Source organism: Pteropus medius, unplaced genomic scaffold (genome assembly GCF_902729225.1).
Source record: "Pteropus medius unplaced genomic scaffold, Ma_sr-lr_union100, whole genome shotgun sequence".
Classification (NCBI taxonomy): Eukaryota; Metazoa; Chordata; class Mammalia; order Chiroptera; family Pteropodidae; genus Pteropus; species Pteropus medius.
In genome coordinates, this window is record NW_024342647.1 from 7,301,450 (window position 1) to 7,325,620 (window position 24,171).

The 24,171-nt window shown below is 39.2% G+C and overlaps 1 protein-coding gene across 1 annotated transcript in view; it reads left to right on the top strand.

Moving 5' to 3' along the window:
- Positions 1-24,171, top strand: part of SNX30 (sorting nexin family member 30) — a 90,238-nt gene that overhangs the window by 37,907 nt on the left and 28,160 nt on the right. The window contains exons 2-6 of the mRNA XM_039866904.1: positions 150-341; positions 8,639-8,749; positions 18,608-18,766; positions 21,402-21,597; positions 23,011-23,210. Coding sequence (XP_039722838.1) covers positions 150-341; positions 8,639-8,749; positions 18,608-18,766; positions 21,402-21,597; positions 23,011-23,210 — 858 coding nt within the window. The remainder of the gene's footprint in view (positions 1-149; positions 342-8,638; positions 8,750-18,607; positions 18,767-21,401; positions 21,598-23,010; positions 23,211-24,171) is intronic.

Consider the following 24,171-nt stretch of genomic DNA (forward strand, 5'->3'; position numbering starts at 1 on the left):
AAACATTAACTAAAGAGAGGCTCAGATTCTTTGAAAGTTATTATTTTATTTAGAGGTGTTTCTTGGCTTGTCTAAACCAGCTACTTTTGCTAATACCTCCAGGTGTGTGTTTTCATTTAATCTGAAAGGCGATTCTCTTCCTATTTCAGGATCTCATTTTGCCCAACGGTGGTACTCCAGCAGGCACTTCAAGCCCAGCGTCTTCATCTTCCCTTCTCAACAGACTTCAGCTTGATGATGACATTGATGGTGAGACCAGAGATCTCTTTGTCACGGTTGACGATCCCAAGAAACATGTCTGTACAATGGAGACCTACATCACATATAGGATCACTACCAAAGTAGGTCCCTTTATTATCCTCTGCCCATGTTGAGTGGTCTTGGAGAACTGGCATCTTACCTCCGTGATTTCTGCCTTTTTTTCTCCTTTTTTACAACTCTATTCCCCTTTATTTACAATTGTGGATGTGGCTTTCTGAGAGACCAGATGTATTCAGATTAAAAGGATTATATGCTTTTTAAAAAATCTTAAAATGAAGGGGGAATTGAGACTACAGTCTTTCAAAGATAACATTTAATCCTCATACAATTGACTCTTGAACATGGCATTGAGCTGTATGCGACCGCTTATACTTAGATTTTGTTCAGTAAAGATTGTATATGTATTTTCTCTTCCTTATGATTTTTGTAATAACATTTTCTTTCCTCTAGCTTACTTTATTGTAATAATACATACGGCATACAAAATATGTGTTAATTGGCTGTCTCTGTTACTGGTAAGTTTCTGGTCAACACTAGGCTATCAGTAGTTAAGTATTTGGAGAGTCCAAAGTTATACATGGATTTTCGACTGCGTAGGGCAGTCAGCACACCTAATCCCCATGATGTTCATGGGTCAACTTTACTTTCACTTCTTTTTTATCATGATTTTATCATAATATTTAACATATTATTATCTCATTACACTTGAAATTTATGAATCGGTGTATCAACCTAAATCTCTGTGATAAGACCATGATTATTTAATTAGAGTGATGGTATGAGGAGAAGGTGGAAGGGAAGGAGGGAAATTACTATTTACTGACTTTTTGCTGTGTGCTACTTTGATGTTCTTGCCTTGTCCTTGCCATACCCGGTTCACATTTGAAAATTGGTCTTTGTATGTGGACATACGCACATGCGCTCACACAGTCTTTCCCTATTGCCATTGCCACTGGGTGCCTACTATCTCCCAGGCACTGGGCTAGGTGCTTAGATGTATATTATATTCTCAGAGGTCTTAGGTTGATATATACGTGTATTCCCATGAATTGTTTCCAGTGACTTATTTTTTCCCCTAGGGTCAACTTATTTTTTACCCTGTCGTCAGTGAAATGCAATACCTGTTCTTCTTGAATTTGTGCTCTAAACAGCTGAATGACAAGGTGATGCCTTGCTGGCACAGCGATGCTCGCCTCCCTTGATGTTTTCCCACCCCTGCTTGATTCTTCCGCCCTCAGTTTAGCTCCCAAAATGCTAATACTGCAGACCTCTGTTCACTGATTCACAGACCGAGACACAGGCTGCAGCCTCCCACTCTTTCTTGTGCCTCTTCTCTTTCCTTCTTTCCTTCCTCTTTCTCTTTGTGTTCTTATTTCTGTCCCTGTTTCTAGGGCTGTTCAGTTTCCTATAACTCAGATAATGTCTTAGGATAACCTTTTCCAAGTTCCGATCCCACATTTTCACTGGTTGTGATGCCAACACCTCAAGGTGAACTTGTCGCAGAATTACGTTTCACTTATTACTGTCAATTTCACTTCCTATCTCAAACCAGAGACCTTTTCTTTTTCTGTTTCAAATAGTGTCACTGGCTCTAATATCTTGGTGATGCATTTGGAGCCTTCTTTCTGAATGTTGTGTTAAAGGATATGTAGGGATATGTGGGGATGAGAGAGAGAGAACAACCAGGAACTCAGGGTCCCAAACACCTGATCTTGTCCCGGGATCCCCACTCCTGCTGAGATTCTCAAGCAAAGTGAATGGTGTGAAGACAAGGTCATACAAATACCTGCAAAACACTCACTTATGTAAGTGAATAGAAACAAATACTTTGAGCTTTGACTCAGATGTCCTAACTCAGATTCCTCATGACCAAAGCTGGACAAGGTATAGAGCTGCTTTTGCCTGAGCTAAAATGAGCCTGCAACTGAGAGCCAATATAGGCAAAGCATTCTTCACCCAAATCTAAGTCGTGGGTATCTATCTTATCTCTCCAGCAGTGAAGAGAGGCCTTTTCAGGGCAGGCAGATGTTGACAATTTTCTCTCCAGGCTCCTAGAAAGTATCATCATATTAACTAATTATTGAGCACGGAACCATGTGCTGTGTACTGTTTTGCAATAGAAACCCTTTAAACTTTATTTCATGTAAGTAATACGTGCTCATTGAAGAGGAATTAGAAAACTCAAGTAAGCTAAAACATTGAAACAAAAGGAGATCTGTAAGCTCACCAGCCAGAAATAATCACTTACAACTTTATGAACTATTTATTTCTATTCACTTACATAAGTGAGTGTTTTGCATGCTGTCAATTCACTTAATATGTTGCAACCATCTTTCTATGCCAGTAAACGCCAGTAAGCATGCTTTTATGCTATCATTTCTAAGACTGCAATAATGTTCTGCTCTATGGATGAGCTATCATTTATTTTGTGCTAAGTGTTTTAAATATATCATCAGTTAATCCTCACACTCAATGAAATAGGTACTGGTGGTATTTTTGTTTTGTAGATGAGGAAACTGAGACACAGAGATATTTAAAAAATGGCTCAAAGATACGCAACTAATATGTGGTGAAGCTAGAACTTGAATCCAGGTCATGACATAATTTTCGAGGGTTGCCCCCCGCCTCCCCTGGCACTGTGGTTTTGCTACCATGGCCTGGCTTTTGAAACCAGTGATGATGATGTGGAAATAGACTGGGGCCTGGCAAACTAGAGAGGAGCCTTCAGCTCTCTTTATAAGCCATCCTCCTCTTGTCTTTTCTCCATCACTAGTTAGTCATTACCAAGACTTGTGCCCCAACTCGTTCCTTTTTTCAAATGCCCTGGTGATCACCTGGCTAAAAGCTGCTCAGAGGTCAAGTTATATATAAGGATTATAAAGCGAACATTAGATTTAATGGCAAGAAGGTTATCGATGGCTACGGTGAGAGCAGTTTCATTGGTGTGGTGGGGCAGAACCCAGTTTGCAGCAGGTTAGGGTGACTGAGAAGAAAGGAGAGACATCATGAGTTTTGGTACTTTGGCAATGAAAGTGAGTATAGAGGAAGAACAGTAGCTGGAGCACGGCATGGTCTGAGGGGAAGGGACTTTTGTTTGTTTTTTAAGGATGGAAGAGACTTAAGTGCCAAGTGGACATGTTGAGAAGGAAGGAGACGTTAGATTGAAGATCGGAAGCCACCGAGAAGGTGGAAAGAGATAGTATCCTGAGCAGAGTGGAGGGACAGAGTGGCCTCTGATGAGGGGGGTGAACTTTTTTCATTATTCCTGGAGAAAGAAGGAAAGTTTTTTTGTGGCAGAAAGTTGAGAGTTCTTTGCTGATAGCTGCAGTTTTCTCTGTGGCTAGATAGATAGATTGGTCTTCTACTAAGAGTGAGAGGGAACTGTTGAAGTGGGACCTAGAAGTTTTCAAAACTTGTATAGGTTTTGCATGTATTGATGAGTAAAGTGAGGGAGAGAGTTGATTAAGGAAGTGTAGAAAGATTGTTTGGCAGTATGGACGGTCGAGTCGTAGAATTCATAGCATCAGTCAATGTGTTTTGCTTGATTTTGTTTTTCCTTCAGGAGTGTGCTCACACGCCCAGGTCTGTTAGAGCAAGAAGTGGATAACTGTGTTTTTGCCAGAGTTGTGTGAGAGGACAGTGGGGAAGGGGCATTTAGGATATTGGCAAGTCAGAGATAGGAATGATGGGTCATGGAATCGATGCTGATTAAGGAAGGAAGTGAAGACAGGAATGGACAGAGTGCTAAGGAACTGTAGGTCCCAAAGGCTAAAAAACCAGGGATAGAGGAAAATGGAAGAATCTGAAATATAGGAGGTGCTGGTTAGGGAGGACGATATTTAAATTTCTGCGTGATAACAGTTTGTAGAGAGGCCACGGGAAGGGGACGTTGTTGGCTTGGTGGTGGGTGTTGTATGTGCAAACCACCTGGCTCTTGAGGGCACCCAGATTATGGGAGGTCTTTGGAAAGGAAGCCTGAGAGCCAGGTGCTCTCAGGGAATCAGGATAGATGACAGGGGTGAGGAGGAATAGAGATGGATATATCTCGATGGCATGGGCCTCAAAAGGGTTTTCTCAGGGCCGTGCCGTGGAGGGGCGGTGGTAAGGGGCAGCGTGGAATGAGGAGGATGTCAACAGCAGCCCTTGGTCTTAGAGGGTGAGGTGAGGTTTGGGAAATGTGAGAAAATGGGCAGCTTTCCACTTGATTGGACTGTAGGGAGGCCTTATCCTCAGGGGAGAGCCAGCTTTCAGAATCCGAATGGGTCGAAGAACTACAGGACTTGATTATTAATTATGAAATGGGTGTTCCAGAGCACCTGGTGGAAGATCTGAGAAGGAGGAGGTAAGTGGCAGCTTGTGTCAGAAGTGAGGAAGCCCAGGGGGACTCCAGGAGAAGGGGCCAAAAGCCTCCCCAGGCCTCGTTCTCAGGTGCTCTCTTAGGCCTGTGGGCTTTCGAAGCAGAATGCGATTAGCTGGCTAATACTTGGTGAGGAAAGAAGTCCCTTTTGGGGCAGAGGAGATCACTCAGATTTCTTAGGATCCAGCCGAGGCCAGACAGGTGGCATTTCTGACAAATACCGAATCTCTCTTGAGTGAGCCAGTTGTAAATTTTGGATTGAATAGAAATCCTCTGGAATGGCTCCAGGCCATAGTCGTTGGACAGTTTAGCTCCTGGAGAATAAGAGTTCTTTTGTGGTGGGATGAGGCCCAGAGGACTGGGGACTCTCCTGGGTGATCGATTGTACTCTAGCTCTGTGCTAGGTCTTCCAAAGTGTTGAACTTAAATAAAAAATTGGCGGGGATGCCTAGAGATCAGCAAGAAGATATGGAGGGATGGCGAAAATGAATATTCTTCATTACCACTCTTGCGAATGCTTACCTCTTTGTTCATCTGACTTTAGGTGTGTACCCATGACCTTGTGATATTTGTGGGTCATTCTAGACTGGGAAACACATTACAGAAGGACACAGAATGACATGGTGTAGTGGTTGTCTCTGACTGCGAACCGTGTGTACTTTTCTTTCTTCTTTATTGTTTTGTTCACCACATATATTAGGAAACAGATAAACATTTATTACCTTATTTTTCTTTCTAAGTTAGAACCTGAATTTCACAGAGGAAAAAGTTACTACAAATTCACAGTTGGAGTTATATTGGCCTGCATATTTTATGAGTACTGTGAGTCTTATAACTGACTGGGTTTCTCTCCAGAACTTCCCAGTAATGTCTGTGGCCCAGTTTTAGCAAGTGAGCATAATTCCGAGGTGAGTGTGTTTTGCTAGCCTCGTTCCTGGTTCTAGTTTTCTCTTTGTCCTTGTTTTTCTTTTATCTTCTCACCTACTTCTAATTTATATCATTTGATCATGTTTCACATATCACTATATCTTTTCTAGAACAAGTTGTGGTAAAAATAAGTAAAATAAATATTGGGTCAGGGAGTATGAACATCCTCCTGTTTCATGAAGATTATTTTTTATCATATTGCTTTCCAACGCATCAAATGAGTTTTACTGCTTTGTTAAATCTCCTTTGTCCTTAAAGGAGCTGTTAAAAAATGAGTGTGTGTGTGTGTGTGTGTGTGTGTGTGTGTGTGACTATAAAAGTATTGTGTAAATATAGTAGGAAATTTGGAAATAAGAATGAGTAAAAAAGAGGACAGTTTTCATTATCAGTTCTAGAGTTTCCTTCTAACCTTTTATATCCAAATTTTTAACACCAATGAAATCATAATGTATGTACAATTAATTTTGTATCTTGCTATTTTCTCTTAAAACTATGTTGGAGCATTTTTGTCATTGAAAATGTATCAAAGACGTGATTACTGATAACCGTAGAATAAATATGCCATAATTTCCTTAACCATTTTTTATTGCTGGACATTTAGGTTGCTTTTATTCTTCTGCTATTTTAAATAATATTGCAGTGAACATCATCAACAGATACCTTTGCCACAGTTTAAAAATTTTCTTCTAATGATTAATTCCTAGAAGTAGAATAGCAGTAATTAAAGGCATAAATGTAAGAGCCATAAATAAAGGAGAAAATACAGGTGAATATTTTTAAAAGCTTGCAATGGAGACAGGCTTCTTACGGATGACAACAAAAGTGGCAACCAGAAGGGAAAATAATGGATGAATTTAAAAGCTCTATGTCAGAAGAACCATTTGAAAATTATGATAGACCAATGGCTATAAAGAGTCTTCAAGAATGAAAAAGACTTGACTCAAAATTTAATAAAGACCCCTCACAAAAGAAGAAAAACTACGACCAACAAATATTTGAAAGGATATTTAATCCCAATACTCATTAAAGAAACAAAAGTAAAACAAAGATAATATATTATTTTTCAGTTATAAGTCTATCAAAGATCGCCAATGTTGATGAGAATTTGGGGTAAGAATAAAAATTGGTGTATTTCTGGAAAAATACGTAGGGAAAAAAAAAACATGAAAAGACATAAACCATAATATTAATTGCATTTTTCTCTATTTAGAGGAGTATGGGTCTTTTATTTTTCTTTTCTTTATTTTTCCTGAAGTTTTAAAATGAGTAAGTATGTCTAACCTGAATGAACAGAGAAGGAAAAAAACGGTTCCCCAAAAGTAAAATTAGTTACGGCAGAAACAAACTTGTGTTTTATCCTACTGCTTTTTATAGTTACCAAATATTGATTTCAAAATTAGAGTAGAAACGTTACTTACATAAGCTATAATTTATAAAGTGGATCTGCAAAAGCATAATAAAGAGAAGCGATCGGTTGATATCATGTAAATGAAAATGGGTTGAATTCATTTGTCACCTTTTGAAATCTGCCTTTCATGGGCCCATTGTTATCAACGAGTCCTCATGGAGCCTGTTGGGGTGCCCTGTGGGTTCCCCAAGGACGTTGCTTCCAACTCTCTTCTTACCGTTGCAGAAACCAAGGCTCTGGCAGGCGTAGTGGTTGGTGTTCCAGGAATCTGGTGGGGGTGCTGAGCTGCACATGTGCAGAGTTCTTCCCATTCTGCCTCGGGAGGTGTGTGTGTGTGTGTGTGTGTGTGTGTGTGTTTTCTTGACCCTTATGCCTGAAAATTCGTCAGCAGTGATTTGTTCTTTGGATTTAAGTATTTTTTTCTCTCTCTCTCCACGTCCACAATGCTAATTCCTCTGGGGAGTCTTCTAATAAATCCTCCCTACCTAAGTTGAAGGAATCTCCCCGCATCTTCGCACCCTTACCGCCATCGCAAGGGAAAGTTGTGTTTCCTGGGCATAAGCTGGTGCATGGGACTCCAGAAAAGGGAAAAGATGCAGAAAGAGTTAGTTGGGGGTTAGTCCAAGACCCAGGCCTTTAACTTCACGGTTTTGCCCAGACGGTGTGAACATCGCTTTCAGGGAGGATGAAATAATAATTTTCAATGCCAAAACTGTTCACGGCTTTTTCTCTGATGGATGACTCTTGTTAATGTGTTTTAAAGATATTCTCGGTGTTGTAGTTTAAAACAGACTTTTGGCGTGAAAGAATCAATTTATGAATGTAGCTCAAACCATTTTTATTGTATACTTTAATTTCTGAGAACTGTGACTATCATATAGTCAGTACCCCCAAAGGGAAAAGTAGTTTATCTGAGACACAGTTTTAGTTTGAGCCAATTAATGTGTAAAAATCTTGTTTCGCTATAATTTAATTTTATTTAACATTAGTTTTCATTATCAAAGTGTTACAATCACATTTCAGAAAACTTAAATCCAAGAAAGGGGATCAGATAAATATTTTTCATCATTATAATGGCATTTTGGTTTTATTTCCTTCTAAATTTTTTTTTCTCATCTAAAATGCAGTGTAATTTAAAGTTTATAGTTCTGGCCAGAATATGGTAGATGAGGCAAAACCTCTTCTATTTCATCTAATCTGGATCCTAAATGTGATGTTATCTCTACTTTTTGTTACCCCTCTGCCTCTGGCAAAACTTGTTAGCATATTTAGCAGAAGGTGGAGATATAAATTCTTTTAACAGATTCACAGATTTGGATTTAGTAGCAATATCCTCTGTGGAATGATTCTGCTAAAAGAAATTCTCAGTTAAGCTTGGAGGAAATGAATCAAATGTTTCTGAACACAGTTCTGTGGGATAGTTGAGATTCATTTCCTGAGGGTAGAAATGAAAAACCTCGACATTTTTATTCTCGATTTAGATCCTCGAATTTTTAACTGGGACCCGCGGCCCAGAGTGGTCATTCTGTGCTGGTAAAGCCTGCCATTTGGCTGGTGCGTTTGGTGGAAAGAACGCGTGTTCTTGTGCAGTTTGGTTATTCAAAGAGAGCATTTTTCCTTGTCCTCTGCCAAGATGTGCTCCTATTCCCTTATGCTTATTTTGTTCCACTCTTATTATTTTTTAGAGTACTCGGGTGGAGTTTGACCTGCCAGAATATTCTGTTCGTCGAAGATACCAGGATTTCGACTGGTTGAGGAACAAACTGGAAGAATCACAGCCCACTCATCTCATTCCCGTAGGTACTAAGTCATTATAGCTTGCTATTCACTTTTCCTGCATTATCTTTCTTGTGGATGGATGTTCACTCAGCTCTCATCCCTTAAATTACAGGCAAACTCTGCCTTACATTTGAGACCAGATTCACCCATCAAATGTATGTAAAACATGTTTATGGATACTGTATAATATATTTCACCTTTTGTGTTTTGGGTTCTGATTTGCTTGCTATGCAGAGTGCCAGTTTTTTGCGTAGGGTGGGGTAGGTTTTCACTTCTATTATGATAAATTTTTGAAGTATGGAGAATCCTAAATTTCATTTGCTGTCTCTTTAAAGACTTTCAGTTTCACTCATCCTAGAGTGAATATCCAAACTATTAAGGTTTGGATAGCTGCCACCAAGTGAAGAATGATGCCTCAGGCTACAGCCATCCGGGGCTTTCTTTACACCTGGGTAATTCAGGGAGCAGAAATCTAGCACACGATCCACTGAGCCACAGTTTTTCATTTAAAAGACAAACCGAAAAGCCACCTTAGCTCTATTTATTTAAACAGCATATTTATCTATTACTTACATCTCATTTTTAAAACAGAATCAGAGCAAATAAAATTGAAAAGACTTAAAATCAGCACACACATTGAGTATTTTTCTGACTACTTTTTTTTTTTTTTTAGTAGAAATTATAATTATTTACACTCCAGAGATTTCTTGGGGCTTTGGTGGTTTTAGGGCAATTTGGGTCGTAAAACCCTTCATCAGGGCTTTATCTTTCAGTAGCCACCTTGGCTGAATAACGTCTTAGCACTGTTGATTTTCCTGTCCCCACTGCATTTTCCAGTGCTTTCCCCCACTCTGCCCCCTCGCCCCGGCCCCATGGTCGAAAGAGGCTGAATATGCTGTGACCCTCTGGCAGTTTTCTTGATTTTCGAGATGGAAGCAGCTGTGGTTCCAGTACTGTGATGGAAGCGATGGGTCTTGGCTGGGACTTCATTCTTTCTCAGGGAATCCCCCAGCCCCCAATCGCATATCCCCTCTGCTCTCCAAGCCTGAAGTTTTGCTTTTCTTTCTTCTAACCAGTTAAAAATGTGCTCGAAGAAGAAACTATAGTTTTTAAACCACTGGTGGAACTATCACTTAAAATAGAATTTAAAAAAAAAATCTTCATTTGGCAAAATTGGCAGCTAGTGAATTATTTTTTTTTAAATAGACTTTTTATTTTAGAACAGTTTTCAAGTTCCAGAATTATTGCAGAGATAGTACAGTGAGTTCTCACATACCCACACTCGGTTTTGCTTATTAACATCTTACATTATTGTGGCACATTTGTCATATTAAATAAACCAGTGATGGTGCATTATCATTGCCTAAAAGTCCTTTATTCAGATTTCCTCAGTTTTTGCCTAATGCCCTTTTTCTATTCCAGGATCCTATCCAGCATACAGCATTGCGTTTAGTCATCGGGTCTCCTTAGGCTCTTCTTGGTTGTGACAGTTTCCTTGTTTTTGATGACCTCGGCAGTTCTGAGGAGTACTGGTCAAGCATTTTATAGAGTGTCCCTCAGTCGAGATTTGTCTGATGTTTTCCTCATGATTAGACTGTGTTAATGCGTTTTGGGGAGGAAAAGCACAGAGGTAAAGTACCATCTGCATCGTATCAAGAGTACATATTATCAGCGGTGTTTATCACAGTTGATGATCACTTGACTTGAGGTGTCTCTGTTCTACAGTTACTCTTTTTTTTCTCTCTCTCTCCATACCGTACTCTTCTGAAGCAAGTCGCTCTTTATGCACAGCCCACACTATGCGTAAGGGGAATTGTGCTCCACCTCCTGGCAGTTTGTGTAGTTCGTTCGGTGTTTAACATCAAAGGTTAGATAGCAACACCTGCTGGAGAAACGTAGTAGCACTCATGCGTAGACACTGGCCAGAACAGAAGGAGAATGGAAGTCTCCAGAATGCCTAGGAATGATCCGTAGTATCTTTAAGTATGGTTTCCTGTGGTCTGGGTAGAAGCAGTGAGTAGGAAGGTACTTTAGAAGCAAATGAAGGCTTAAATTTCTTCATAAATCCTTATAGCATATCTGGGCTGGAGAGAAATTTAATATAGGAGAGCATCTCTGACTTAAACATGAAAGTCAAACTGGAAACAAAAAAATTTGTTTCTCCTACAGAAACTCATTTTACAGCAATTTTGCTGGGTGTCTACCTATTACTAAGCATCCACTTTGTGTTGGTCTTTTTACTAGGCCTAGTGCCTACTCTTGGGAAGGTGAGGGGTTATAAGACAGACGAGGGCCCCCCGCCCCAGAGACCCAGTAAACACGTAATGCAATCATTGTTTAAATTTTCACTTCCTTTATTTTAAAAACAGCTTTTTTGAAATGTAATTCATACGCCATACAGTTTGCTCATTTAGAATGAGTATGTTAGAGGCATATAGTGTATTCAAAGTTGTGCAACCATCACACAATCAATTTCAGAAACTTTTCATCACCCTAAAAAGAAACCTCCCACTCCTTCCTCGTCACTCCCAAACTGTTTATCTTCCCTAGTACCCGGAAACCTTTAATCTACTTTCTGTCTCTCCAGATTTGCCTATTCTGGATGTTTTATATAAGTGAAATCATACATTATGCAGTCTTTTGTAACTGGATGTTTTTCGCTTGGCATGCTGTTTTCACAGTTCATCCATGTTGTAGCATGTATCAGAACTTCATTCCCTTTTATTGTCATATAATATTCCGTTGTCCGGATATATCACAGTTTGTCTATCCATTCACCTTTGATGGACATTAGAGTTGTTTTCACTTTTTGGCTATTGTGAGTAATGCTATGAATATTTGTGTGTAAGTTTTCATGTGGCCATATGTTTTCATTTTGGGGGGTCATGTACCTAGAAGTATAATTGCTAAATTGTATGTAACTCTTATTTTAACCTTGTGAGGAACTGACAGACTGTTTTCCAAAGCGGCTGCATCATTTTGCATTCCTGCCAGCAGTGTGTGAGAGTTCCAGTTTCTCCACATCTTCGTCATTGGTTATTATCTGTCTTTTTGATTATAGTCTCCTTGTGTGTATGATGTAGTATCTAATTGTGGTTTTAGTTTGCAGTTCCCTGACAGTTAAAGATGTGAACATTTTTTTTTTTTTTATGTGCTTGTTGATCATTTGTTTTCTTCCTTGGAGAAGTATCTATTTTGATCCTTTGCCCATTTTAAACTCAGATTGTCTTTTTATTATTGAGTTTGTCGTAGTTTTTTGTTTAATCTAGATACAAGTCCTTTATCAGATAAAATTTTCTCCCATTTAATGGTTTTTCTCTTTACTTTCTTGATGGTGTCCTTTGAAGTTCAAAGGTTTTTAATTTCTATGAAGTCTAATTGTTCTATTTTTTCTTTGGTTGCTTATGCTTTTGGTGTCATATCTTAGAAACCATTACCTGGTCTTAGCTCGTGAAGATTTATACCTATGTCGTTTTCTAAGACTTTTATAGTTTTAGCGCTTACATTTAGGTCCTTATCCATTTTGAGTTCATTTTTGCACAATAAGTTTTTATTTCTTTAACTAGTGAGGCCTCATATCTTCCTATGACTTTTTTGGACATTGGTATTTCTTTTACGAATGCCTCTTCATTTTCTATTTTCTATTTATTTTATTTTATTTTATTTTTTTATTGATTTGCAAGACCTCCATATCTGCAAAGGAAATGAACTCAGTTGGGAATATCTCTTTTTTCTCCAGTTGTCATCTTAGACTTGACTCCATAAAAATAACATCTCTCAGCCAAGTTAATCTTTCCTTTACAGTTTCTGGCTGTGAAGCGCATTTCTAGCCGAGGATGGTAAAAATGTATTTCTGGATTTTCTTCTATTACTTATATGTCTTTATTTTTAATATGTAAATGTAGAATTCTGATGTGACATGGGAGGACTTTTCTTTTTTTCACATGGTGAGTTATCCCAGAACCATTTATGTGGATAATCAATCACCTTTATCATAATTTGTGTATTACACTGTATCATGCATTAGACTTGTATATTCTTGGGCTGTTTCTGAAACTTTTGGTTCATCGATCTGTCTAGTCCAACACCCCTCCTACACTATTCGAAGTATTGTAACTTTACCAAATGTTTCAACATCTGGTTGGATGTGCCCTATTTCCGCAGGTACTTAGATTTCAGGGCTTTTCTAGGTATTTGCACGTTTTCAATCTTTTGAATCAATTGGGAAAGTTGGGGAATAATGGTGGTGAGTTTCTGTTTTTTTTTTTTCTCCTGACAACTTATATCAGCTATGATTAAAAATGTGTGTGAGTTCCTGAGTTTTCAAATTCTACTGCTTATATTAGGAGCGTGGAGATAAAGTTCACTCGTTACCTGGGCTTCATTGGAGTTGTGTGAAATTGTAGGTGAACAGCCAGCCAGACTATTCTTCCAGGGAGGCACCCAAGTTCTTTCATTTGCCTTTCTCTGTTGGCTGCCTTTGTTTCTAGCCCCTGTGGCCCTGAACTTGGCAGTTTCTGAGGCTCTACTGGAGAAATCCAATCCCTTACTTTTCTGGGACAACCTTTCCTTTGCCTGAGTAGAATCACAAGATGCTTAATATTGACTGACTTTTCTCTCACCCCAATCTTTTCTGCTTTGTGTCTTTAACAGATTCTGTCCTGTTAACAGTACTTTTATGTTTTCTGGTGTTGCAGTAGATTTTTCTCTTTTTATATTGCTTTGGTCCTCTGGAATTTAAAGCAGAAAGAAATAATCATGTGTTCTTAAAATGCCATCTTAAAACTGAAAGTGTGCTGGATATATATGTTTGTCATCTCATAATGGCAGTTCACTTTGAATGTCTCCATTATCCAATAGTAGGAGCCACCAGAAAGTCTTCATAGTGACATTTTTTGTTTTTCAATTTAGTTTGGCTCAGAAGTTAGTTTTAACACTGCTTCACTGCTAGTTCGTTACATAGCAGATAGATTTCATGATTCGATGGGCACAGATAGATTTTTGAGATGAAACAAATATATTTATTAAACTTTAGTGTTTAATTTCACTTGGAAATTTAATGCTTGCTTTAGTTTTTATGAAGGAAGCTTTGCTAGAAGGACGCATTTGTACTTATGCACCTGTTTCGGGTAGAAATAAACTCAAGAATTAATTAGAAAAACATTAATAATGCAACAACTGTTTTCCTTAATATGAAATAATCATTAAAACCCTAACTTCATTTTCTATTTGGTTCCTCCTTTTTAGTAGTTAAATATACATGCCTTTAGCTTACCCAGTAGAAAAGTTAATAAGTAGTGAAACATTGGTTGAACTTTCATGTACTTTGAATTAAACCAAGCTTGGTGTTTCTTTTTTTTTTAATCAGAACAAAGCTTTTAATCTTGATGCTCTTTTATTTGTTAGTTATTTTTGCTTAGGAGCAGTATTTTCTGTTAGATTGATAGGGATAGGAAAAATACTTTTCTGTCATGCAGTAGTATGCACTAAATCTTTGTTGAATTCCACAGAAGAAGCAGTTTTAATGCTGACAAGAGGAAGTTGGAGATTTCAAGACTGAGTAACTGAAATCTTTGTCCGGATTTCCCATCCAGATATAGTAGCTTTTCACTGAAAGTCTATAGGAAATATGCTTTTTTTTCTTTTTCCTCACAGATTGTAAAATACTTTCCTATAAACTAATATGAAATATATGTGAAAGTACTTTACCAAAGTATGAAGTGCTATAAACACGTTTAAGATTAAACCTTGAAATATTTAATGGTTATTGTCATGTTTTGCTAATAGGATTTTTGGCAGTTTCAACATACGTATGTATATATAGTTTTAAAAAACTTATTATGCAAAATTTTCAAATATGCTAAAGTAGAGAAATTCAATGCAATGAACCCTCATGTATTCATCACTCATTTTCATCATTTATCAACTTACGGCCAACCTTGTTTCATCCCTATTCCTACCCACTCCCTTACCCCCATACCAGCTGATTATTTTTTTAAGTGGCTTAAGCAACAGAGATTTCTTATCTCATAGTTCTGGATTTCAGAAAACCAAAATCAGTCTCAGTGGGTTCATATCAAGATGCAGGCAGGACTGCTTTTTTTCTGAAGGCTCTGCGAGAGAATTTGTTCCTTGCCTTTTCCAGCTTCTACAAGCCGCCTACATTCCTTGGCTCACGGCCTCTTCTTTCATCTTCGAAGCCAGCAGCATAGCATCTTCTCTCCTCTCTCGACGTCTCCCGTCATCACATTTTTTAAAATTGAGATGCAGTTCACCATTTTAAAGCGCACAATTCCGTGGCTTTTAATACATTCACAATGTTTTATAATCACCACCTCTAGTTCTAGAACATTTTCATCATCCCCCAAAAGGAACCCCATACCCATTAACTCAGCACTTCCCATTTCCCTTTTTCCCCAGCCCAGCTATTGTGAATAATGCTGTTTGAACATTTATTGTACAAGTTTTTGTTTGAATGCTTGGTTTCAGTTATCTTGATAATATACCAAGAAGTGGAATTGCTGGGTCATATGATAATTCTATGTTTAATTTTTTAAGGACCTGCCAAACTTCCACAGTGGCTGCACCATTTAACATTGCCACCAGCAGTTTATGAAAATTCCAGTTTCTCCACATACTTGCCAACACTTGTTTTTCTCCTTTTTTTTTTTTTCTTTTATAACCATCCTTGTGGGTGTGAAATACCATCCCAGATGATATTTTTAAAAACATTTGGCTTAAAAGATATATGGAAGTTCCACCCTTTAGTTCACACTTCTTTTTGCTTTCTGTTCTCAGTGTTTACAAATTTATAAAAAGAGCTGGCATTCATTTGACATCTACCGTGAGCTTGGAGCTGTATTGAGCTCTTCACTTGCATTTAATTACCTCATTTACAGAGTATGGATGTCCTTGATTTCACCAGTAACCCAGATTCCTATGTATAAAAACCCAGAAGGTAATTATAAAGGTGATGCTGAGAGTAGGTGTGTTCCTTTAAGGAAGCTTGAAACAGGAAGAAACCAATTTTCGAAGCCATGTGTGTTTGAGAAGAATAATGCTTATCACAGAAATTCTGTTTGCAGAAGGATTCTCCCCAGGGTTCCTTTAGATAGCAAACTTTGCTGATTCATTAAACATCAAGTTCAGTGTAAACATAAATCTGAAGAATGGGTAACCATTTCAGAAGGTTATCTGTTATGTGAAATGAGGCACACCTCATCACTTATTTGCTCATTAGGCCTCCCTCCCAATTCGTATGAAGCATAAGTAAATGAGAGAACGCTTGACAGGACTCATGAGATAAGAACAGAAAAATATCCACTGGATCTGGTAACTAGAAAGTCACTGCTCATTTTAAAAGAGCAGTTTCTGCAACTGGGTAGGAACGTGGCGGAGAAATGCCACACTGCAGGCAGTACCACAGAAAGCTTTGTTTTGGGGTGGAAGAAGATTGGGGGTTGAGAAATCAACAGAAAGAGTAGAAGAGTAGAAGTGAGGATAAATGATTTTTTCGAAACGGTGAAATGAGGAAGGAGACTAGAGGAGATGTAAGGTCAAGGGGTAGTTGGATTTAGTTTTTTTCTGGTAGAAAGGGAACTTAGACATAGTTTTGTAGACTCAGGGAGTAGAGCTAGTTAAGGAGGAGATGTTGGAAGATACTGAAGAGAAGGTATAATTAATTGGTGACACAAGTGCACAATAGTGGACAACCTGGGTCCAGGACACAGATGGAATTGATAGCTTTGCGGAGGCATATGTTGTCCAGAGGGATCTGAGGAAGGGAGGTGAGGGTGGTGCCCAGTAGGTGAGTTTCTGTGGAGGAAGAAAAATGGTTAGAGAGTTTCCATGTGATGCCCTTACACCTGGTTCCTACTTCAGAGAGACGGTTATCTGCTTAGCATGAAAGGTTGATAGCTGAGTATACGGTTTAAGGATAATGGCTGCCTAAGGCAATAGAAGAAAGAATTGATAAGGATAAAGGAATTATCCTAAAGGATAGTCATATCCTGTTGAGACAGCTTCACTGATGTTGGAACATTGGGCTGGGTGGCGTGTGGGTCTGACCCTTGTGCCTTTCTAATGTTTTACCCAAGCGTAAGCTCTCTTGGGTATCCGACTTGGACATGTCATCCCCATGTGGCTCTGTAATTATATTCCTGACTCTACTCCCCTCTCTTCCATTATTGCTAAACCTTTCCACTGTGCCCTATAGAACTCCTGCTCTGTTAAAAATAAATAAAAATCCCTCAATTCTTAGCCTGTCCTCTGAACACTCCCACCATCTCAAGATTTAACTGAACACTGGCTTTCCCTGAAGATGAGCAGTCCTCTGAGGTTGCTGCCACTCCTACAGCCCAAAACACTCAAACGTCTACTCTGTGGCAGGAATTGTTCCACTCACGGTCAACCTCATAGCTAATTTAATCCTCGTAACAACTCCGTGAAGTTGATACTGTTTTTTCACAGATGCAGAAACAGATATCAAGAGATTATACAACTTGACCAAAGTCAAACAGCTTGGCATATGCAAAAGAGGAACCAGGAGGCATTCCCCTCCCTCTATCCCCCCCACCCTCACCCAAGTCTTTGCTCCTGGGAATTAAAATACACTGACTTTGCAAAGCCCTTTCAGGTTGAGGCTGTCAAATTCCACACACCCAAGTTCCTAAATCTTTCATAGGTTCTGTGTTATCAACCTGGGTTCCTCTTTCCTTTTCCACTCCAAGTGGCTTAGGATTCTACTTTTTTGGGTTGGCTAAGCCCTTGTTGCTGTATCTTATTTCTGTGGGGGTTTTGTTTTGTTTTGTTTTGTCTTTGAGGATTTATAACTTAAAAGAAGATCTCTTCATGGTCATATCAAGAAGTTGTTCTAGTTTTTTTTCACATCCTCTCCAATATGTTTGTTTTTCTTTTGTTTTTTTTTCCTTTTTAAAAAATTATGACCATCCTTGTGGGTGTGAAGGGGTATCTCATTGTGAAGGGATTTGATTTGCATTTCCCTAATGACTAATGATGTTCAACATCTTTTTATGCGCTTATTGGACTATTTGTATATCTTCTCTGGAGAAATCTCCACCAGATCATTTGGCCATTTTTAATGTAAATATTCTTTTAATATTTCATAACTAGAACATTTCAAATTGTGCATTAGCAGCTACCTTCTTTCCTCGTGGTGGCAGTATTGAGGAAGGCCTTTAAATCAAGCATTTAATCGAGCTACTACAGAAAGAGGTTAAAGCTTAGAGATCCTTTGGTAGCTAGATAGTTTGAAATTACCCACAATATGGGCTCAAAGTAAATATGATAAATTCTTTTGAGGAAGGGGAGTAAAGGAAGTTGCATCTTTAAGAACTTTTGAGTGTAAACATAAAGGAACAAAAAAAAATGGATTAGGAAAGGTCTTTTCTTAGATACATGGGTTTGCCTAATGTGCTTATTTCTCAAGCTGCCATGCTCTTTTACCCCTTGAACTGGGTAACCGCATATTTATGTGGTTGATGTTGTCCGCCTTCCTTCCTTAGGCTATCTTATCTTGTCCTAACTTTCTCATTATATCACTTGTGCATCAAGCAATGTAAAGATAGCTATACTGTTGGATTTGCTGGATAAACATTGACTGACTGTTTTCTGTGTTCCACAGACTATGCTCTAGTGTTTTATTTCTTGCATTGTAACATTGACAGGGTAGTCGTGATTTATTCCATTTTTATTTTTCAAAAATGTTTATATTGATGACTAGCAAATAAAGGTTTGACTGATTAAGAAACACTGTTCTCAGACAGATGGATCGTAGGAGTGATTTGCTAGCCTGATGGTTTTTCTTTGCACCATTTTATCAATTACTCTGAATATTTTTCTTCCTGTCTTCATAGCCACTTCCTGAGAAGTTCGTGGTGAAAGGTGTGGTAGATCGTTTTTCAGAAGAGTTTGTGGAGACCAGAAGAAAAGCTTTGGATAAATTCCTCAAAAGAATTACAGATCATCCTGTGCTCTCTTTCAATGAACACTTTAATGTTTTCCTTACTGCTAAGGTAAGGACAGAATTTTTCATATTTCTTCCCCCAAATTAGCATTCTTCGGGCTTTTTCTTAAAAGCTGTTTTGATCTCTAACGAGCCACCTTTGTGCATTGCCCACTATAGTGGGTGTCATCGAACTGCTCTGTTTTTGGTGCAAGTTTGCATTAGCATGCTTTCTATGTTAGAATTCAGGAGAAACACCCCCTTGTAGCAGCAGAGGAAGGTAGAATATTTCCACTTGCCAGAAGCACAGAGAAGTGTTTCCTTCAACACTCCTTGGCATTTTACTGGGTGAGGCCAGATTGACCAACAGTGGGCACAGAAGGGTAAACACATGTATTGAGTACGTGGTAAGTATGTTCTTCACAAGAACCCTGTGAGTGTTTCCTCACAACCCCATTTACAGATGACGACATTGAAGTTCAGGGAGTTTGTACATATTCAGGTGGCATCACTAGGATTTGAAATTGGGCCTTCGTGGCCCCTGAGGCCACACTTTCCCTCTGTATCACACTGCCTGACCAAGAGTACTTCAGCATTACTTGCCCTCAGCCAAGTTCCTTTCAGGTGGACATGTTCCCAGCATTTGCCAGAGAAATATCTGGGTCCTACCCAGCTGCCAGAGTCTATGTATTCGAACTCAAGTTGGTCAATCACTGACCTCTCTCTGCACTTCTTTGTTGGCAAAACCGGCCAGGAAACCCGAGGTACTCCACTCTTTATTTAATTGTGATTAAATACACATAAAATCTACCGTCTTAACCATTAGAAAACGTGCAGTTCGTTAGTGTCAAGTATATTTACATTGTTGTACAACTAATCTCTAGAACTTTTTCATCTTGCAAAACCGAAACACTATACCCATTAAAGAACAACTCCCCATCTCCCCACATCTTTTTTTCTCCCCAGCCCCCCATCTTTTAATACATCATGAATATCTCGGTCTTGTTCTTAAATTACCCACTCGCATGTTCTGCCACAGCAAATGCAGAAGCATTCCTCTTCCTTGTGATGACGGGATCTTATCCCAAATTAGAAGCGTCTTAAAGAAGAAGCCAGTAGTGTTTCTGGCAGAGAGGGAGGGGACACTCAGTATCAAATATGTTCAAATCAGCCTTTTCATCTTTGGCAGAATGGGTGCAGCAATCAGATAGGTACTGCTGCATCACTGTACTCAACATGTTAAGTTGGTTAATTGGGGGTACCCTTTCAAAGCTCTACTTGAAGTAGAGCTTATGCAGTCCAATGAGCCCAGTTTGCTCCAAAAAATATCGTCTGTGGAAGCAATTCCGAGAAGTCCAAGGCTTTTTTTATGGTCTCGGGAAAGCCTGGTACCTATAAGGAGATATTTTGTCTAGAGCATATGAGGTTAGAAGGGGAAATGGAATCTTTAGAACATTTTCTCAGGCAGCTTGATTTTGAAAGGCAGAAGAGAGGTGGAGGAAGTGGGCTGGAGGTGACTTCTGCTGTTTTTAAGCTGGGTGAGCCTTGGGTATATTTTACATGAAGGATTAGAAGTTGAAGATGCAGACAGGAGAGGGGATGGTTGATAGGGCAAGGGCCTTGGTTGGGATATGGTGAAGAGGAAAAGATGAAATCAAGAGCAAAAGTAAAGGTTCTGACTGCATGAAGAAGGAGAAGGAAGTCAAATGAGGAGGAGTCTACACTTCTGACACATATGGAGATTTGAGCCTACAACTGTGTGTTGAATTGGGGAGGGGCTGTTGGATAGCTGTGTTAACCATGATTCCCTGTTCTCTGCCCTGTCCCTACATCAGGCTGAGCCACCAGAAAGCAATGGCTTTGTGTCGTGTCTCCTTATCTCCCTGTAGACGTGCCCTTCTAGGACTAGGAGTTAACATTCTGTTTGTATTGAGGGTGCATATAAGGAACAGACTCCTGTATCTTCTGTTACACCATTTTTAAATGCACCATTAAAGTAAGGGACATAAGATAACCTGAAGATACTATAGATTCTTCTTAGCGTTTAATAGTAGGAAGAAGCTTGTTTTACCTGGCAGACTAATATGCTTTTTTAACTTAGATACACTGGATTATGTAGCTCAATGTATTTCCCATTTATGCCTAGACCAAGAAGTCCAGGGTAAATGTTTTGTTGTTTACAGCATCTACCCTTGCTATGAATTTTCTGACACTGGTTTTTCTGTTACTGTTTTTGGCTTCCCACCCTACTTTCTACTTTCCTTATTTGGCTTCGGTTGAGATATAAATAAATGAATGGAATGAATTTCAGTTTTTGAATTTTGCTCCTAAAGACAACTTAGGATATTTTGCAAGAAAGAAAGGGATTTTCGTTTTGGGTCAGAAATATTAAAAAATTATGTTGGAAACACAGTGTTCTGTTTAAAAGAAAGCATGCTCAGGCGAGTAAACCTGAGAAGAAAGGTAGGAGTCCAGCTCTGTTGAAAGAGATCAGGTTGTCACCACATAGGAATTGGAGCCTGCTGGTTGTGATGGCATAGAGAGGACACACTTTCGGGTATGTGGTTAGGTCCTCTCACTCAGCTCCTTATTTTCTGAGTCCTCTATTTTCAAAAAGCAGTTGCCTAAAGGAGTTGGTTTACTGAGTCCTGGCCCATGTGAGTGATCGAGCCCTCTAGGTTTGTTTATTCATGTGTCATCCTTAGGACCTGAACGCCTACAAGAAGCAAGGGATGGCATTGCTGACCAGAGTGGGCGAGTCGGTCAAACACGTCACCGGAGGATACAAACTTAGGAGCCGGCCTCTTGAGTTCGCAGCCATAGGAGAGTACTTAGACACATTTGCACTCAAACTGGGAACCATAGATCGGATAGCCCAGCGGATCATCAAGGAAGAAATAGGTGAGCTCTTTATTGAGATCGTAACATGCCGAGGGACTACATTTGCAGAAATGGCATTCACATGTACTAAGCAGAATCAACTAGTGAGACAGAACCAGGCCCCATTTTACTTACAAACAAATAAATGCAAGGAGGGGAGGAAGTGGTCGTGACCAGACTATAATTTTGCGCTTCATTTTTTTGCCCTTCATTTCAGCATTGTGTTTGCTTTCCCCAGGGCAAACAGCCACGTCTGCACCTCTAGACGTTCCCACTGTCTTCTGTCTTCACCGTAGCTTGAAAAGTAGAGACATTGGCTCAACTTCCTTTCATTCGTAGGAATGTTAATTTAAAAAGTAAACTTAGGTATCTTTTCCGGTAGAAAGATGGTTCAAAAGGACAGCATGGTGACCCATGTTTGCCAAAGTTAGGATCCTATGAGCCTTCAGACTTGAAATTGATTTACATGCCCCGCCCTGCTACATTTCCGACTCAGAGTTACCAGGCCTTTCTTTATTCTTCCTGATTGTCGCCACCACTTCCTCCCCACCCCTCCTGTGGCCACTTGCTTTTCTGTATCCCAAAATGTTAACGATCATGCTGGCACTTGATGTGAAGCACGTTGAAAAGGATTCTCCGGTAGCTGCTCTCCATCGGTTACTAAAAAAAATGGCAACAGCATTTCATTGTCATGGCAAGCATCCTGGTGACAGATGATGGCCCAGATTTTCTTTATAGGGGGAAATAGCTTTTTTTGTTGTTCCCTGTGTTTTAATTCTCATTGACCCACTGATGGTATCACATGGGGCCTGCAGGTTTGGGAGATAGCTTTAGGTACCATCCACATCTAAGGACCACGTGGAGTAAATTCTGATGGGAGTAAGGTGTTGGGGTGACTCCTGACTGAGAGAGTGAGTCTGCCAATGTAAGAACACATCTCCTATATCAAATGTTTCCTAAAATTCTGTTATTTTTCCATTGTAACTGATTTTTTGTCTTTTAAAAACATCCCCCTAAACCTGTAGGAAACTGCCCCCATTGTTTGTTAAAGTACTGCTTCACTGTGTGGGTAGGAGAATGGTTATTTTTGAAGATAGTTGGTGGATACAGCGCCTGTGACTTTCCCCGGAAGGCATTGTGGTCTCCATTATTCAGAGGCATGGCATTCCCAGTATGGGGTGGAGTTGATGTTACAATTTTAGCTGTAACATCATCTTTTCAAGATTTAAACATATATGTATGTATATATGTATGTATATGTATTTGTATATGTTATAAGCAGTATTGTGTTTAAAGGAGAGCATGCTCAGGTGAGTTAGTAGCCAAGGAAAGACATCTTAATGTAGAGAACTCTTGGCTGCAGTGGTTGTTGAGTCAGTTAGTACCAGTGATTGCTGCCCAGCCAGATTTTACTGATTTCTCTTCCCCCTTTAGAGTACCTTGTAGAGCTGAGAGAATATGGCCCTGTGTACTCCACATGGAGTGCATTAGAGGGAGAGCTGGCAGAACCCCTGGAAGGGGTGTCAGCTTGCATTGGCAACTGCTCCACAGCCTTGGAAGAACTGACAGATGACATGACAGAAGACTTTCTACCTGTGCTCAGGGAATATATTTTATACTCAGACTCCATGAAGGTAAGCTGGCTCACTTCTTGAGCACTTAGGTATTTTCTTTGTTGTAGTCATTAGCAAAAAAAGTAATTGATTATATCCTATTTGCACGTGGTACAGGTTTTTCTCTTCCTAGGTGAGCAGGATCAGACATGTGACTGATGTCATAAGCATATAAATAGAGCACATGGTAAACCAAGTATGTGAATTAATAAAAAAAAATAGTTTGGAAAAAATTCTTAGTGTTCACTAAGAGTTCAAAGGGGTATAAAATCGAAACAAGAACAGGATACTGTGGAAAAAGAACAATTGGAAGTTAAAACATGATCACTGAAATAAAATTGTAAAGTTGGAAGATGATGAAGAAATCTCGAAAAGTAAAACAAACAAAAAAGTGGTTGAAAAGTAGAAGAAAAATACAGAAGTATTGAAAATGTGCAACAATGAGAAGAGACATAGAGGGAGGATTAGTTTCAGAGGTTCAGTATCTGATCGATAAGAATTTCTGATTGAGAGAACAGTGAAAACTGAGAGAAGAAAATGATGAAAGAAATAATGCCAGAAAATCTCCCAAAGCTGAAGGACATGCATCTTCAGATTAAAAAGACAAGCAAAAGTAGTGAACAGAGAACCAACCCAAAGCATATAGTTAATATTTTAGAATAAAAGTTATAAGGATCAAATGTAGAAACTGCCCCACTAGAGACTGCCCCTACCTATACTTAGACTGATTGGAGAGCTTAGCTGTAGGGGACTACTACTGTGGTGACACCAGTTAGAGAAAAGGGTCAGTTTTCCTGACCAAAAGAAAAAGATATGTGGTTCAGTATTGAACATCCTGGTCTTCAAGTGGCCTCCTTCCTACTTGCCAGAGGAGACCTCTGTGAGTAGGACTGATGACTCTCTAGAGGGGAACTTGTCAGTCAACCTTGGTTGAAAAAATGGAAAACCAGAAAAATCATGGTGCTATGACAATATTCTATAT